The 17,167-nt window shown below is 42.5% G+C and overlaps 1 protein-coding gene across 1 annotated transcript; it reads right to left on the reverse strand.

Annotated features, from left to right (window-relative positions):
- Window positions 1–817: 817 nt before the first annotated feature.
- On the reverse strand, window positions 818–6,837 carry LOC101050165 (uncharacterized protein C2orf78-like). The gene is made up of 3 exons (XM_003922844.3): window positions 6,744–6,837; window positions 3,623–4,387; window positions 818–2,790 (listed from the first exon to the last, which is right to left on the reverse strand). The coding sequence occupies exons 1-3, from the start codon at window positions 6,835–6,837 to the stop codon at window positions 818–820; spliced, it is 2,832 nt and encodes a 943-aa protein (XP_003922893.3).
- Between the last annotated feature and the right edge of the window lie 10,330 nt (window positions 6,838–17,167).

Consider the following 17,167-nt stretch of genomic DNA (forward strand, 5'->3'; position numbering starts at 1 on the left):
GGAGGAGGGAATGAGGAGTGACTGCTAATGGGTAGGGGGATGATGAAAATGTAATGGCTCAGATAGTTACAATGATTGTACAACTTTGTGACATACTAAATGCCCCTGATTTGTACAATTTTCTGTTTGTTTGTTTTTTATTTTGAGACTGAGTCTTGCTTTGTTACCCAGGCTGGAGTGCAGTGGTGCCATCTTGGCTCACTGCAAATTCCCCCTTGCGGGTTCAAGCATATCTGGGACTACAGGCACCCGCCACTACGCCCGGCTGATATTTTGTATTTTCAGTAGAGACGGGATTTCACCATGTTGGCCAGGCTGGTCTTGAACTCCTGAGCTCAAGTGATCCACCCACTTCAGCCTCCCAAAGTGCTGGGATTACAGGCCGCTCCCAGCCCAATCGTATGATTTTGAATAGTGAATTTTATGTTAGGTGAATTATATATCAGAAACTATTTTTTTTTCTTTTCTTTTTTTTTTAGAGATGAGGTTTATCCATGTTGGTCAGGCCAGTCTCGAACTCCCGGCCTCAGGTGATCCGCCCACCTCGGCCTCCCAAAGTGCTGGGATTCCATTGCAGGCATGAGCCACTGTGTCCAGCCATAATTCCTTCTAAGGCAGCCTTTGATCCCCACCCCACCAAAGAAAACCCACAGTAAACAGCATCTCAAAACTCAAAAGCCTATTTATTACTTATCTATTAATTCTATTACATTCTTTGTTAAGTATTAAAAATATATTATTGGAATAAATTAGTATCTATCTATATATTTGGAAAACCAGCTGGTATCCAAAGTAAAGCCAACAGTCTCAGCAGCTCCTAGATTCTGTAGCCGTAGTATTGAGAAATTTCCATATCTTTTTCCCTTTGGATGAAGAACTGCAGTTGTCCCAAAGAGGTGTATTTGGCAGCGTTCTCACGCTCTTGCTGAGCCTTCCTCTTCATGGCCTCGCGCTCTGGCCTCTGCTCCTTTGTGATGGGCGTTGACATTACTGGCCCAGAAATGTTAGGTGTCCTCCATGGCCTGGGTTGTAAGCTGAAGTCTTGGATTAGAAATTGATTTTGAGGCTTGGGCAGTGACTGGAGACTGATGACAGCAGTGGAAACAGGCTCCCGCTGGGGAGAAGAGCAAGATGATGTTTCGCAGGGTGCTGGCCTAGAAGCAGCAAACTGAGAGGCAATAGGAGGCTGGTTAGGGTTGGCTGCACCGGGTTGGGTTTCATTGGTCGAAATTGGCTGAGCTGGTCTGGCAGGACCTGTCAGAGATGTGTTGGTAGGAGCTGGTTGGGACAGATTGACTTCAGTTGACTGAGCTGAGTTAGTAGAACCAGGTCGAGCAGGGCAAGCCACAGCAGGCCTATGTGTGGCAGGAGGGTGTGGCCACCGAGAAACAGATCCAGCTTGCGGTTTGTCCAGGGTTGGAAAGGGCAAAGGTACCAACTTGACCTTCCCAGGTGGTGGCAACTCATTCTGTGATGGAGATGGACACTCTTGTTCAGCATTATCATCCAGTTTCTGGGCCCTGACTTGAGTTTTGTCCGGGCCTTTCTCCTCACGTCGGGTATCCAGCCATGGTTGGAGAGCTGAGAATGGCTGTGGGTTCTGGATGTTACTTGAGCTTCCCAGAGTCCGGGAGGAAGATAATCCAGTTTTTTTGTCAATCTTTTTCCCCAGTGCATGGAAAACTTGCACAGACTCTAGCATTTGCATGCCTAGGGAGCTTCGTGGCTTTTTGAATGTCTCTTGGCTAAGCTCAGGTTGATATTTCTTCCGCTTCATACTGGGAATGGCTTGCTTCTCTTCTACCTCGACTTTGGTCCCTGACTGCTTACTGTCTTCAGATTTCTTGGAGCTGTTCTCTCTGCTCCTTTTGGTCTTTTCCTGCCCATGCCTCTTAGTTGTGCTGCTCCTGCTGGATGCGGCTTTGTGAGGTTTGTTGCTAGAATGCTTGCCCTTGCTCACAGAAGCACTGTCACTGCCGGTAGCACTGCAAACAGCCACTTCTCCATGTAACAGGCTCTCTGGGTTCTTTGGCTGGATTTTGGCCTTGGGAGCACCCTGAATAGGCTCGGCAGCTTTATGCTTGTTCTTCCTGACTTGATCAGAGTGACCCTTTATGACGCTTGACTTTTCCTGAACCTGAATTACCTTGATGGCACTGCAATCTTTGGCGTTCTTTGCTGAAGAACTTTTGGGTTTGTCAAGATCCTGTAAGGAACTGAAGATGGAGGGACTTTGGGGTTGGTCAAGATATTGTAAGGAACTGAAGATCGAGGGGAGGTGAGTATCCTCGACCAATGTAGTGATGTCTGCAAGATCACTGCTAGACTCGATCCCATTCTCAAGTATCCCTTGGCCCTCAAGACTCAGGCTGTTCTTTCTCAGATTGGCATTTTCGGAACCAGGCTGCTCCTCTTGGCCAAGAGGATCAATGCAGGACGTAAACTGGTGAATATCAGGGATTTCCAAAGGAAGCAGTGGAGGATCTTGATTTTCTATTGGGAACTGGTAGGCATCTAGAGGCTCTGAAAGGTTCGTTTTAATCTCATCCACATTCTTATTCTTGGTTTTATCCTGGCTTGGTGCTGGGGACAGTGTCAAAAGATTAGTTGGACTCTGGACTGGAGCCGTTGTTGAAATGTCCCCAAGCTCAGGTGATGGATTACCCTCAAGTATCTGGGTATTTCCGGTACTGCAGGACTTGGAGAATTCTGGAGTTTGTGCCAGACAAAATGTCTGGCTTGGAGATTGCAATCCCAGGGAGGTATCCATCCCCAGGGAAGTTTTCATCACTACAAAGGAATCAAGGAAGAAGTCAATCCCTGGTAAGTGAGATGTTCCCGCTATATGCCAGTGCAGCAATGGGATACCTTTCTAACATGGACCAGGCATTTCTACTAGCTCTTCTTCAGGACCATGGACAAGACCCTGTATTGGGTGATAGGCAGTGACTGTTTCTTACTGGTTATCATTTGATGTGATTGTTTCTTGGCTTTCTTTGAATTTCATAGGGTTGTTGTAAGCCAAATAAAAAGTGAAAGTGATTTTTGAATAGGAGATGTTTGATAAAGCCTCACATTCTCGTATAGGGTCATTTCCATTCTCTCCACTCTCCTGAGAGAATAAGAACCCTTTACACCATGGTCTAGGGGAGAGAGTGGAGCCCTTCCTCATGAAATATATAAGCAAGCACAGATTCTGAGTTTGTTTGTTTTGGAGAGGATCTCTGAGCACAAAGTCTTAAGTCCTATTGTAAGTTAAGGAAAATCAAAATGTCACTGTGAAAATAAGAGTTCTGAAGTGCCTTCCAAAGAGACTAAAGTAATAGATTAAGAAAGTTACAGAGTGCTGGTGCAGGGGAACGGGTCAGCCAGGGCAATAAAAAGTGTGGTACCTCTTGGGACTCTCTTACATGTGGCATAGAGGGCCATTATAGTGTTACACGTTCTCACTTAGAAGGTGTTCTTAGATAGAACCTGAAAACGGAGAGCAATGCCCAAGAATAGTGGTTGAAGTCTCAGGACTTAAATTCTACCTATCCATGGACTTACCACTCAGCTATAGATTTGACCCTCCCTTTCAATACTGTGTTTATTCCTCTTCTTTCTTGCTGTTTGTACTCACCGTCAAAACTGGTTTCTGTGATGGATTGAGCAGACACAGAGTAATACATCCCAGAATTGCAGACTGGTGGTAGAACTTTTGTGGGCTGAACCTCCTTTAGCACCATCACCATTTCTGGTTGATAGGCAGAGGCTTTATTTCCTGTATATGACACTGAGCCATAGGATTGCAGCCAGGGGCCAAGTTCTCCAGAGAGTTGAAGCCCCAGTGTGCCTGGATTATAGTAGTAGATCTGGCTTCCTTTCTGGTAGGGAAGTGACAGGCTATGGCCCTGCTTCTTTGGAATTTGAGATTGTGTCCCCTGAACAAGGCTGGCAGATAGTGTTGGATACAGAGGGACTATAATATTGGCATCTGAATTTTTATCATGGTGGGCTGTCATAGACATGGAAGAGACAGCTGTGTTCTGGTCATTGACAGTCACAGTGAAGTCCCTGAGTGAGGATGACTTCTTTGCTGTGCTTGCTGTAATGTCCCGCTCAAAAATGCCTGGGTAAGAGGCAGCTGAATTAGAGCTATGGCTCTGGCCACTAACCCCAGACAACATAGATGTGCTAGAATGTTGGTAAAGGTAGGCACTGCCCGTGAGTGGCTGGAAAGAGGTGCCAGAGGCTGATGGCAGTAGCCATGCTGAGCTAACAGCTGGAGCAGAGGCTCTGGAGAAGTTGGAGATGCTTCCTGTAAAAGAAGTCGCATTGCTCACCACAGGAAGAGAGAGCTGCAGAGAATTTGCAGTTCCAAGTAAAGGAGTATTTTGGAAATCTTCTGTAGGAAAGAAGAGAGAGATGAACAAACTGATGAGATTAAAAAAATTTCACCTTATTTGAAGAACAGCATTGTCTTAAGGTTGTTGCAATCAGGAAGCCTCTAATACTGATACTCACTGAGATACCAAAAGCCAAACAATTTATGATGGCCATGAGTGCTGAAGCAGCTTGTTCCTCTTGTGATGAACTGCCTTTGTGTCCAATATGGGCACAGATGTGCAGAAGACCCAAGTGGTTTGGGTTTGCACGTTATTTCCTAGGCTAGAAGCTAACTTCTCCCTTCCCTATCTTTCCCTTGAATCTTGGTGAGTATTGACTCATAACTGTTACCTAGAATTGGAGAATTTTAGAACTGGGAGGTCCTACTGGGAGGTCCTTAGAGAAGGACCTCATTTTATGAATAACTGAGGGTGAGAGAGGTCACATTGACCTGTTTAAGTTTTACCATTGTGTTAATATCATTACCATGACTTCCTTGCCAGGATTCTTTTCTCTGAACATAGACCAGAAACCAGGAGAAACAGAACTTTTAATATGGCAATTTTGGCCTACTAAAATATAGTACAGCTATTATTTTTATAACCCTTACTGTCACATTTTGCTTCTACATGTCATGTGATATTTCCTAGAGTTTACATTTAACCCATGCCATTGGTAAATCTGAAGGGTCGTTCTTTGCCCTTCCCAAGCCTTTTTTTTTTTTTTAATCATAATTCAAAATACTACCTGATAGTTTCACAAGAAAAGTTTTCTTTGTTGTTTTTTTTTTTTTTTCACTCTTGTCACTAAGGTTGGAGTGCAGTGACTTGACCTTGGCTCACTGCAGCCTTTGCCTCCCGGGCTCAAGCAATTCTCGTGCCTCAGCCTCCCCAGTAGCTTGGATTATAGGCACCCACCACTGCGCCTGGCAATTTTTTTTTTATTTTTAATAGAGACAGGGTTTCGCCATGTTTGCCAAACTGGTCTCGTACTCCTGACGTCAAGTGATCTGCCTGCCTCAGCCTCCCAAAGTACTGGGATTACAATGTAAGCCACTGTGCTTGGCCTGAAAGCATCATTTCTAAAATGTTTATATTAAAAACTGTCAAGTGTCATCTATGTTCAAAAGGAAACAGAAAAAAACTGAATGTGAATTCTGATAAGCTATTTTTTTTTGGATACTCTATTCTAGCCTGTTTTCTTTCTAGTTTATTGATCTAAACATTTCCTAAAACCAACATCATTTTGCCGTATTCTGAGATTTCACTCTGTTGTCTTTCTGCTTTTCTTCTAAAATTTAAAATATATATTCTTTCCCTTGAAATCATTGTGTCATTCTCCAGAGCATATCCCAAGGGGAAATGTAGGGGACCCTGTCTTTTTGCTTTCATTTAAAATCCCAAATTCCTTACACTAGAATATCTGCCTCCTTATAATCCAGTACTCTTCATTTTCTTTTTCCATCTAGTTCAGATAGGAATCTCCAGAGTGTGAGTATTACTTTTGTTTGTTTGTTTGAGAAAGAGTCTTGCCTTGTCACCCAGGCTGAAGTCCAGTGGTGTGAACGTGGCTCACTGCAGCCTCAATCTCCTGGGCTCAAACAGTCAACTGATCCTCCCACCTCAGCCTCCTGGGTAGCTGGCATGCCACCATACCTGGCTTATTTTTTTTAAAAAATTGTAGAGATGGGTCTTTCCATGTTACCCAAACTGGTCTCGAACTCTTAGGCTCAAGCAATTCTCCCATCTCGGCCTCCCAAAGCACTGAGATTACAGGCGGGAGCTACCATGCCCAGCTGAATATTAAAAACATCACTACACATCACTAAATATAGAATAGTAAAGTTGAAATATTAGTGAGGGAGATGTCCTCCCAAAGTGCTGAGATTACAGGTGTGAGCCACCGTGCCTGGCTGAATATTTAAAACATCACTGATTTTAAAATTGTAGAGTTGAAATATTAGTGGACGGAGACTATTACACATGGAACACCTCAAAATTTGTTGCCAGTTTTCTATGCCACTTAGGCTTTCTCTCTGTTTCTGTTGAGATGAACACCCTCAAGAAGTATCTGATTTCATTTTGTATATGTGTGCCATTTAAGACTCAGCATTAGAAAAGAAAGGGCCAGAGAGAAAACCAATCTGTAATCATAATGTAACACATAAGGAAACAGATGTTTTGAGAGAATGAAGAGTTTCCTAAAATCACACAGGTAATAAATGTCAAAGCCAAAACTGAAATGAGGTCTCTAGATTTCTACTTCAATACTTTCCCTGCTATTCCAAGTTCTTTGGGACTATAGGGGTAAAAAAAATCTAAAGTTAGGGGGAAAGAAGTCGAATGAAAAACTGTCAAGAAAGTTTCTGTCTTTACCTGACATGGTCAGAGAAGAAACATCAACTGTAGATACAAGGGGTGAAGAGATGATCCTAGTGGATGTCTGGGTGGCTGAAGCCAAGGAGTGCATGTGTCCAGTATGAAGGCCACTGGTCACACTGGTCACTGGCCACCTGCGATGATACAAATTTACAGGCTACCCCAAGATTCTACCAGGTGGCAGTAGGCCTGGTGAGAGAATGATGTCACAAAGCAGGCAGTTTAAAGGTGTGTGACAGCCAATAGGGAGGCCAGATTCCCAAGAAGATGGGATTGGCTGGCAGAGGTGGTAGGAAAGCTGAAACAGTACTAAGTGGCTGAGTTCCAGGGAGGTGAAATCCTGCAAGATCATCTCAGTGTTTCTTATACATGTTCACTAATACCATTGACCAATATTTATATTTTATGTCATATTTCATAGTATATAATGCTATACATTTATAATTGTATAGTACATACACAGTATCCTTGCAGAGAAAGGAAAGGGACATCTAAGCTGAGCAATTACAGTTGTTCTGAAAGCATTTCAGTGAATCTGATTAATGAATTTACTGCTGCTTTTAAGGGCCAAAGGAAGAGATTAAAGAGCCCTCTTTTGTAACTTGGTTGAAGAGCAAAGTTCGTTGACTGCCCCTTGTAGGAAATGATGTGGTCCAAAGCTCGTCTCTTTTAATTTGTTCTCCTTGAATCCTACCTTCCTTGGGCTGGCCCAGGCCGGGCCAGGTTGGAGTTGGATCTCTCTTCTCTTCTTCTTTTTTTCCCCTTGATTTTAGGCATAGTTTCTGGGCCAAGCCTTCATCTTGCATTTTTATATTCGTTGATCTGACTTCCTGTCAACTTCCAGCGCTGGTGTCTTCTTTTCAGTGTCCTGATGTGTCTGATGGAAAACGGACTCTGCTCATGCAAAGCAAAGACCAGACAGGTAGAAGACAAGGCTGACTGCAGACCTTCCATCTTCTAGCTTTTGTTCACAATTCTTTTTTTTTTTTTTTTCAAGATGGGGTTTCAGCATGATGGCCAGGCTGGTCTTGAACTCCTGACCTCAGGTGATACACCCAACTCACCTCCCAAACTGCTAGGATTACAGGCATGAGCCACCACGCCTGTCCTGTTCACAATTCTTTTGTCCATAGTTTGCTACCTCTGGCTCCTTGGGCCACACAAACATCCTGCCATCCTGCTTTTTTATATATGAGAGGCATTCAGGATATTTTCTTTCTTCTCAAGTAAGAGGATCCAATGTTGCAGTTGCTTATAGCCTCCTCTCCCTTGCAGACAGCCGTTATGGAATCTTGGGACTTTAGAATTCCCTGGTGGCCATGCTTAGGCAAAATGAAGAGTTGAATTAGTGGAGAATAGGAAACAGGCAAGGTGAGGGCATAGGAACAAAGAGATTTGTGTGGATTTTTTAGTTTCTGTGAGAAACAATTACCCGCATTGATTTTGTATTAAGAGAACATACAATTCAATATTTTTTATGTAGCTAGATAGTCCAGAAACTTCCATGACCGTTGTACACTAAAGAAAATAATCATAATATATTTTTTCCATTTTATTTTATGTAATATTGCCTCATTTATATCATTCATTAGTATATCTGTAGAATGTAGATTGCTTTTATTTTATTATTTTTATTTATTTATTTTTGAGGCAGCGTTTGACGCTTGTCTCCCAGACTGGAGTGCAGTGGCACGATCTCGACTCACTGGAACCTCTATCTCCTGGGTTCAAGCAATTCTTCTGCCTCAGCTTCCTCAGTAGCTGGGATTACAGGTGCCCACCATTATGCCCTATTAATTTTTGAAATAGGGTTTCACCATGTTGGCCAGACTGGTCTCAAACTCCTGACCTCAGGTGATCGGCCCACCTCAGCCTCCCAGCATGCTGGGATTATAGGCGTGAGCCACTGTACCTGGACTGTAGATTGCTTTTAAATGTCCTGATTTTAGTACATGTTTTTTCCTTGTCATATTTTTAAGGAATACAACATTGTAAGACATATTGCATGTTTTTCTCATTATGGCTGTTTATTTTGAAACATCATGAACTATCTTGGCCTGATAGGTTTTGTGGAGGAAATCAAAGAAGCATGTGTGAAAAAGGCACTGTGGTGAGTTGTGCTGTGTGCTCAAGCAAAGAAAGAGATGTCTGCAGTCAGCTCAAGTTGACCTGGATTGCCTTGGTATTTGTTTTCCTAGTTAGTGCTTTTCTCACTAACTTCTTTAATAACTGTGTAAAATGAGTTAGGGCTGAGTTGCTGGTGATTTCTGTGTGGAATCAGCTGGTTTTGGGGAGGAAATCTATGGATAAATCATATTCCTTGGAGGTAAGCATTTAGAGAAACCTGTATTGATCTTTTTTTTTTTTTTTTTCTTGAGATGGAATCTCACTCTGTTGTCCAGGCTGGAGGTCAGTGGCACAATCTTGGCTGACTGCAATCTCCAACTTCGGGGTTCAAGCAATTCTCCTGCCTCAGACTCCTGAGTAGCTAGGCTTACAAGTGCACACTACCACACCAAGCTAATAATTGTAATTTTAGTAGAGGTGGGATTTTACTATGTTGGCCAGATTGGTCTTGAACTACTGACCTCAGATGATCAGCCCACCTTGGCTTCTCAAAGTGCTGGGATTACAGGTGTGAGCCACCACGCCTGGCCCTGAATTGATCTACTGAGGGACTTTTCTATTGTGTGTGAGAAGGTACAGAATGCCAAGAGCCCACAAGAAGATAAACTCAAGATGGGACCTCTGAAGATCAGAATTACATTTATAGACCTATTTTCTCATCTCTTCCAATAATGCTTCTAGAATTATGAGATGTGAATTTTTTCCATGATCGTAAGTGGGTGGGTGATGCTTATCCGAGAAGAAATTCGGAAAGGGCTGGCAGTGTAGAGATAGGCTTAAGCTATACAATGTGGTTTTGAAGTTTTATTTTCCCCCTTTGAGCTTAGTTTCATGCCTCAGATAGCCTGCTTCCATGCTTGTATGTAATGTGAGACTAATACACACCAAGTATCTGTAAGCCAGGCTAGTGTCTGTTTTCTCTATGTTCCAGTGGAAGTCAAGGGAATCCATAGCTACTTCAGATTATACTGGTGGTATAAGGTGGGAGGAGTATAGTCAGATTATTTCTGATAGCAATAAAATGTTTACTTATTAATATTCAGTTCTAACATTCAATTCTAGTTAGGTAAATGCTTATCATAGATTGACCTTTCTTGGTCCCCAGCCTCTATAGTGATACTCTGTCCATAGTTCCAGCCACTTAACAATCGCCTTCCATCTTAATATCATTTTAACCTCTAAAATAAATCTTAGATGTAGGACGAAGATCCTAAAAAGCTTGAGCACAATGCTCTGGAACTTAACATTAAGTCCTACCATGCCCTAAAGCCTCAGTTTTTATAGTTAGGGCTTTGTCTTGTTTCAGAGACCTACTCCCTGCATTTTGTACCCGTCAGGATGACTGGTACTTGGTGTAACACAACCAGTCCTTCTACCGATTAGACCCTTCCTACTCTCTCCATAGTCTCTTTCTGATTTTATTGAAGACTGGAATCCCTCAAACTCCGATGTGGTATCTGGGGCCCTAGCAGATACTGGTAGACTTGTCAGCATCAACTGCTTAGCTGTTTGGTGCTCTAAGTATGACTTGCTCCTGTGATTTCCACCCCAGAGTACTATACACTTGCGAAGGCATTCTTCTACCTCCTGTTGGACTCAGTCTCATCTAAAGACCTACTCTTTGTCAGTTCCCATACTTTGTAGAAACCCTATTCTGCCTAGGTCTGGGTTTTGTTGTGTCAAGTGTAACTCAGTTTGTTCTCACCCCAGTGTTGTGTCTTTTAGCAAACTGAAAGTGTAAGCACAATATAGCTTTTCTAGTTTCTGAAAAACTTATGGCACATTTTGTATCTTGTCATGTCTATAGACATTTGTACCATTTGTAGTTTTGGGCCACTATGCAGCTACTGGATTATTTTTTTCAAAAATTACAAAAGAATATTGTGTTACTTGTTTATTTTTTTTGAGCTGGAGTCTCAGTGTGTTGCCCAGGCTGGAGTGCAATATGGCTTGATCTTGGTTCACTGCAACCTCAGCCTCCTGCATTCAAGCCATTCCCCTGCCTCAGCCTCCCGAGTAGCCTGGAGTACAGCTATGAGCCACCATGTCTGGCTAATATTTGGGCTAATTTTTGTATTTTTAGTAGAGACGTGTTTTCACCATGTTGGCCAGGCAGGTCTCAAACTTCTGACCTCAAGTGATCCGCCTGCCTCAGCCTCCCAAAGTGCTGGGATTATAGGCTGGGATCACTGCACCCGGACAGAATCTTTTATAATTGACTGTCAAATTTGAATGTGGACTGGGTGCGGTGGCACAATTTATGAATATTGACAGATTTTTAATGATGTGGAAATTTTCAGAATTGTAAATGTTTATGTATTTAAAACTGGTTAGAATATCACTCTCAAAAGTGTTAATAAAGCTAGTGGCCTAGCTCTATTAATATTCATTTATTCAGTAACTCTGACCTTTTTGATCCTTGGTTCACCCAACTCTAAAATGATTGCAAAGATTACTAAAAAAATGTATAAGATACTTCCATAAATTAGAAAGTAAGAAGTACAAATTACTTTTAAAAATCTACAGTCCTAATTACTTACAGTTTAATCTGAAATTTAGTATTCTATTCTGTTTTCAGAGCTGCTTTAGGGCATGCTGTTCCTTTGCTGTTCCAATTGTAGCAGAATTCAACGTTTTTCTAACAGGTACAGATCTTTATCCTTGAGACTGTGTGGGAACTTTGGACTTGAGCTCCACTCTCAGTTATTTTTGGTATTTGCTAAAACCTAACTACATCTGTCTACTTCTAGCATGATACCTGGTAAGTGATAGAACCCAATAAAAGTTTGGCTGTGATGGGAGTGGATGTTTGTATATTATTTTTGGAGGATAATTAGGTAGTATCTTTCAAAATTTTAAGTTTGTATGCGTTTCATTCTAGACATTCTACGTCTAGGAACTCAGATATAGCTGTATATGTGTATAAGGATGTTCACATTGCAGCATTGTCTGTAACAATATTTCTAAAGAACCTGAAAACAACTAAAGGTCCATTAACATTGAACTGGCTAAGTACATTATGGTACTTTTAATTATGTTACTCATAATCCAGTAAATTCCCTATGGCCACTAAAAATAGAATGTAAGTATGCATAAATTGACTGGGAAAATCAATGTTCGAGATAAATTGGAGAATATGTTTAGTTACTCCTTTTGTATAAAAATAGAGGACATATATATGTGTGAAAGTATTTATACGCAATATGCAAAATGTGAATGTAAGTACTTGTAAATATCTAGAACACACAAAGAACGGGGCGGGGGGGAGGTGGTGCTCGGGGGAGGTACGGGGCGGGGACAGAGGTACTTCCCTGTGCCACACTGTTAACACTGAATTCTGAAGGGTGCATACACGCCCTTATTGACCTGTGCTACCGGCCTCTGGCTAAAGAGGGCGCTGTAGCCGCCAAAGTCTTGTTTACAAATCAAGCGTCTCAGTAAGCCTGCGTGGTTACGCCCTCACGACCGACATGCGCAATAGCGAGACGCCGGGGCGCTGCTTGGGTGACTTCTGAGTCTCTTTAAGACTAGAGTCCTATCATGGCACTGAGGGTTCTGGACTGGCGCTTTTGGCCGGCTTGGCATTGTGTGGGCTTCTTGGGACCCACATGAGCCAATGGCATCATCCCTGCAGTGGCTGGGGTCCGGAACGCGACTTTCCGGGACGCTCCTCGTCCAAGAAGGAGGTCTGAAACCACATCCCTGAAAGGTAGTACGTCTTGGGCCCTTGGCATGGCCTTTCCAGCTCATGGCTTCTGGGCGTGGGCTTCATCTTTTGTGGTCTCTGCATCTCACTTTTGCTGTCACAGGCTTGGCTTGTCCGCCTCCTGCTTTGGGGCTTTGACTCTCTTCGCCACCCATTGTAGCTGAAAGGGGCAATGTCTGTGATGTCTTGTGATTTCGCCTTATTCTTGTAAAAGCGAGGTTCTGGCCAGTGCTCTTATGTAAAATACGGCAGGATTGCTTTAAGGTGGGACTGTTACTTTTGGGGATACTCCTTAATTCCCAAAATAAAACCTCAATTCCTTGTTACTTGGCACCGAAAGTGTAATGATTTAAGAACCCAGCAGTAGTAGCGCCCTTTGATCACACATGGAAAGTTGGTTTGTATTGTTTTCAGAAATCATGAAGAACATGAGCCGTTAGGTCCTAACAGGCCTCATTTGAGAGATGTTCCTTTATACGTACAAATGATTAATTTTGAGACTTTGCACGCATGTGCAGTGAACTGTTTTTACTCCTGAGACCATCCTTCACCATCTCATATCTCAATAAATCCTCTTCATATTATGTCCTATGTTTTGACTGTCACCTTCTGTCAGCCCCCAATACAGGTCTTGCCTGACCTATTGCAATTGGGTTCTAATTACTGCATCTTCTGTTTGTTTTCTTCCAATCCGTTTTTTTGTTCGTTTGTTTGAGACTGAGTTTGCTCTTGTCCCTCAGGCTGGAGTGCAATGGCCTGATCTTGGCTCACCCCAAGCTCCACCTCCCCAGTTCAAGCAATTCTCCTGCCTCAGACTCCCAAGTTGGTGGGATTATAGGTGCCCACCACCACATCTGGCTTTTTTGTCTTTGTAGTGGAGACGGCGGTTTTACCATGTGGGTCAGGCTGTTCTTGAACTCCTGACGTCCGGTGATCCGCCGGCTTTGGCCTCCTCCCAAAGTGCTGAGATTGCAGGTGTGAGCCACTGTGTCCGGCCCAAACTGTTCTTCACAACCACAACAAAAAAATTATTGTTTTTTTTTTTTTTTTTTTTTTTTTTTTTGAGACAGGGTCTTGCTGTGTCACCCAAGCTAGAGTGCGGTGGCACAATCGTAGCTCACTGCAACTCAGCCTCCCAGGCTCATTCAATCCTCCTACCTCAGCCTTCCTGGTAGGTGAGACTGCTGGTGTGCACCACTTTGCCCAGCTAATTTTTGTATTTTGTATTTTTATTTTTATTTTTATTTTTTGTTTTGCCATGTTGCGTAGGCTGTTCTTGAACTCCTGGTCTCAAGCAATTCACCTGCATTGGCCTCCCAATATTCTGGGACTACAGGATAAGCCACTGCGCCTGGCCAAGAAATCTTTTTAACAGGTAATTACTAAAAATTGAAATCGAATTGGAATTGGAATATTGCTCATGAGCATTGCTCTTAACATTGTTTTAGGAGTAAAAAAGGGGGCCGGGCGCGGTGGCTCAAGCCTGTAATCCCAGCACTTTGGGAGGCCGAGGCGGGTGGATCACGAGGTCAAGAGACCGAGAGCATCCTGGTCAACATGGTGAAACCTCGTCTCTACTAAAAATACAAAAAATTAGCTGGGCATGGTGGCGCGTGCCTGTAGTCTCAGCTACTCATGAGGCTGAGGCAGGAGAATTGCCTCAAACCAGGAGGTGGAAGTTGCGGTGAGCTGAGATCACGCCGTTGCACTCCAGCCTGGGTAACAAGAGCGAAACTCTGTCTCAAAAAAAATAAAAAATAAAAAAAAAATAAAAAAGGGCTGTACATGGTGGCTTATACCTGTAATCCCCACACTTTGGGAGGCTGACGTCAGGCTGATCACTTGAGGTCAGGAGTTCGAGACCAGCTTGGCCAACATGGAGAAACTCTGCCTCTACTAAAAGTAGAAAAATTAGCTGAGCATGGTGACGGGCACCTGTAATCCTAGCTACTTGGGATGTCGAGGCACAAGAATGGCTTAAACTAGGAGGTGGAGGTTGCAGTGAGCAGAGATCGTGCCACCGCACTCCAGCCTGGGTGACAGAGTGAGACTCTTGTCTCAAAATAAATAAATAAAATTAAAAAAAATTTTTTTAAGAGTAAAAATGAACTCCTTTTTGTCTGTAGTATGAGGCTGTGCATGATCTGGGATCCTCTCTCCTTCTCCAGCCCCATCTCTTGCCACTCTTGCTTGTCCTCACTTTCCGTGCTTCAAATATACAGAATTAACCCTAGTTAATTCTTTTTTTTTTTTGAGACGGAGTTCTGCTCTTGTTGCCCAGGCTGGAGTGCAATGGTGTGATCTTGGCTCACTGCAACTTCCGCCTCCCAGGTTCATGCATTTCTTCTGCCTCAGACTCCTGAGTAGCTGGGATTGCAGGCATGCGTCACCACGCCTGGCTATTTTTTTTTTTTTTTTTTTTTTTTTGTATTTTTGGTAGAGACAGGGTTTCTCTGTGTTGGTCAGGCTGGTCTTGAACTTCCGATCTCAGGTGGTCTGCCCGCCTCGGCTTCCCAAAGTGCTGGGGTTACAGACGTGAACCACTGCACCTGGCCATTAATTCTAACTCATGCTACTTTTCACTGTAATTCTTAGCATTATTATTATTTTTATTTTTATTTTTTTTGAGACAGAGTCTTGCTCTGTTGCCAGGTGCCAGGCTGGAGTACAGTGGCGCAGTCTTGGCTCATTGCAATCTCTGCCTCCTGGGTTCAAGAAATTCTCCTGCCTCATCCTCCCGAGAAGCTGGGACTACAGGCACGCACCACCATGCCCAGCTAACTTTTGCATTTTTTAGTAGAGGTGGGGTTTCACCTTGTTGGCCAGGATGGTCTCAATCTCTTGACCTGAGCCTCCCAAAGTGGTGGGATTGCAGGTGTGAGCCACCATGCCCCGCCATTCCTAGCATTATTAAGTGAAGTTCACAGCCCCTCTTCTAGCAGATTTTCTCTTAAAATATGAACCTGAAGTTTCCTAGTAATTGAACTTGATGTCATCAGTTGTATGAAAACTAAAACCATGAAGTGAAATAATATAATTTGAATTATTTCAGTGAATATGTTTGTATTAATGGCACTTTAGTATCTGGTACTCGGCTAAGTTTTATCAGGGATATAGAAATTCTGGGTATCTCTTTTTTTATATAGGCCTTGTTTGATGATTACTTTGTGCTGTTTCGTTGCTGTGTTTCCATTTTCATGATGGAAAACAGCAGAGAAAAACAGTACAGTTCGTTACTTGGTGGGGTTGAATAAGTGGAGTGGCAAAATGCAAAGCAGCGAGAAGAGAGGACATGTTATGTGGGCTGTGATTCCCATTTTCAAGAAATCTTATTCTTTGCATGGAGACAAGGCTAACATACAATTTGGCTAACAAAAAATATTTGTAATAGGTGGAAAGACTATCCCACAGTTGGCCAATGGATGCCTGGGACTCATTTCATTACTTTCAAAGTTCCTTTGCAATAGATAAGCGAAAGTTAATTCAGTATTCTTTCAGACATCTAAATTCACCGTGCAGAACACTGTTCTCAGCTGTATCACATTCCATTTTCTCTTTTTTTTAGCAAATGCTTTGTAATGACCCCTTTACTATCCTGAAGTGAAGTTCATAGGTACATACAACCTGCTTCCATATTTTAAAGAAAAATACCAGTTCACACCCTAACTATAATATAAAGAATAAAATAAAAGTAATTTATAATAAAGTAATACATATTTCAATATATAAATGTTTTGGACATGACTTCATTAAAAGACATAGAGTAATAGTTGCCTGTGCCGTGAATTTGAGAACTACAAATGTAGACTGATCTAGGTGGCTGATACTGCCTTAGTGGTAGGACTTTCTATAATAGATTTCCAGACAAAATGAAGTATACTCTTCATTTGGTTGATAAGGTGATTGCTATCCTGGAAAATTAAATATATATTAAAATTGTATAAAAAAATTTGTGTTTATTTGTGAAATGGAGTTAGGTTCTAAGGCCAAGCTAAATATCAACAGCTTTTTATCTATATTAATGTTGAATAGGGCATTCAGAAGCCATTCAGGATGTGGCACACATTTGTAGCGCTGTTCTGAATTTGGCAAGCGGTCTAGAATTTGTAACCCTTACCCACTGAATATCAGTGGGCTTCCTTTCCTCCCATAGTCACAATAAAAAATATGCCTTGGATCATCAAGGTTAGGGTTTCAGTGTGGAAAATCTCAAGATCGTGGTGTTTTTTTTGTTTTTTTTTTTTTGTTTTTTTAACTAGGTAAGGAATAGGAGGGGTAGGAGGGGACAGCTTTTGACAGCTGTAAAAGAGATGAGAAGGTGAAGACAAATATTCTTTTCTAGATTCTGTGTCTTATTTGACTTTCCCAGTATAGCTCAGGTTTGTATCAGGAGAAGCCCACTTGAAACATTTTGGGAATTTACTTAATTTGGATCATGTTTGTAATCCCAGTACTTTGGGAGGCCAAGGTGGGTGGATCACTTGAGTCTAGGAGTTTTAGACCAGCCTGGGCAACATTGTGAAACCCTGATTACAAAAAATACAAAAATTAACTGGGCATGGTGGTGTGTGCTTGTGGTCCCTGCTGC

This window comes from Saimiri boliviensis, chromosome 1, assembly GCF_048565385.1.
Source record: "Saimiri boliviensis isolate mSaiBol1 chromosome 1, mSaiBol1.pri, whole genome shotgun sequence".
Lineage (NCBI taxonomy): Eukaryota > Metazoa > Chordata > Mammalia > Primates > Cebidae > Saimiri > Saimiri boliviensis.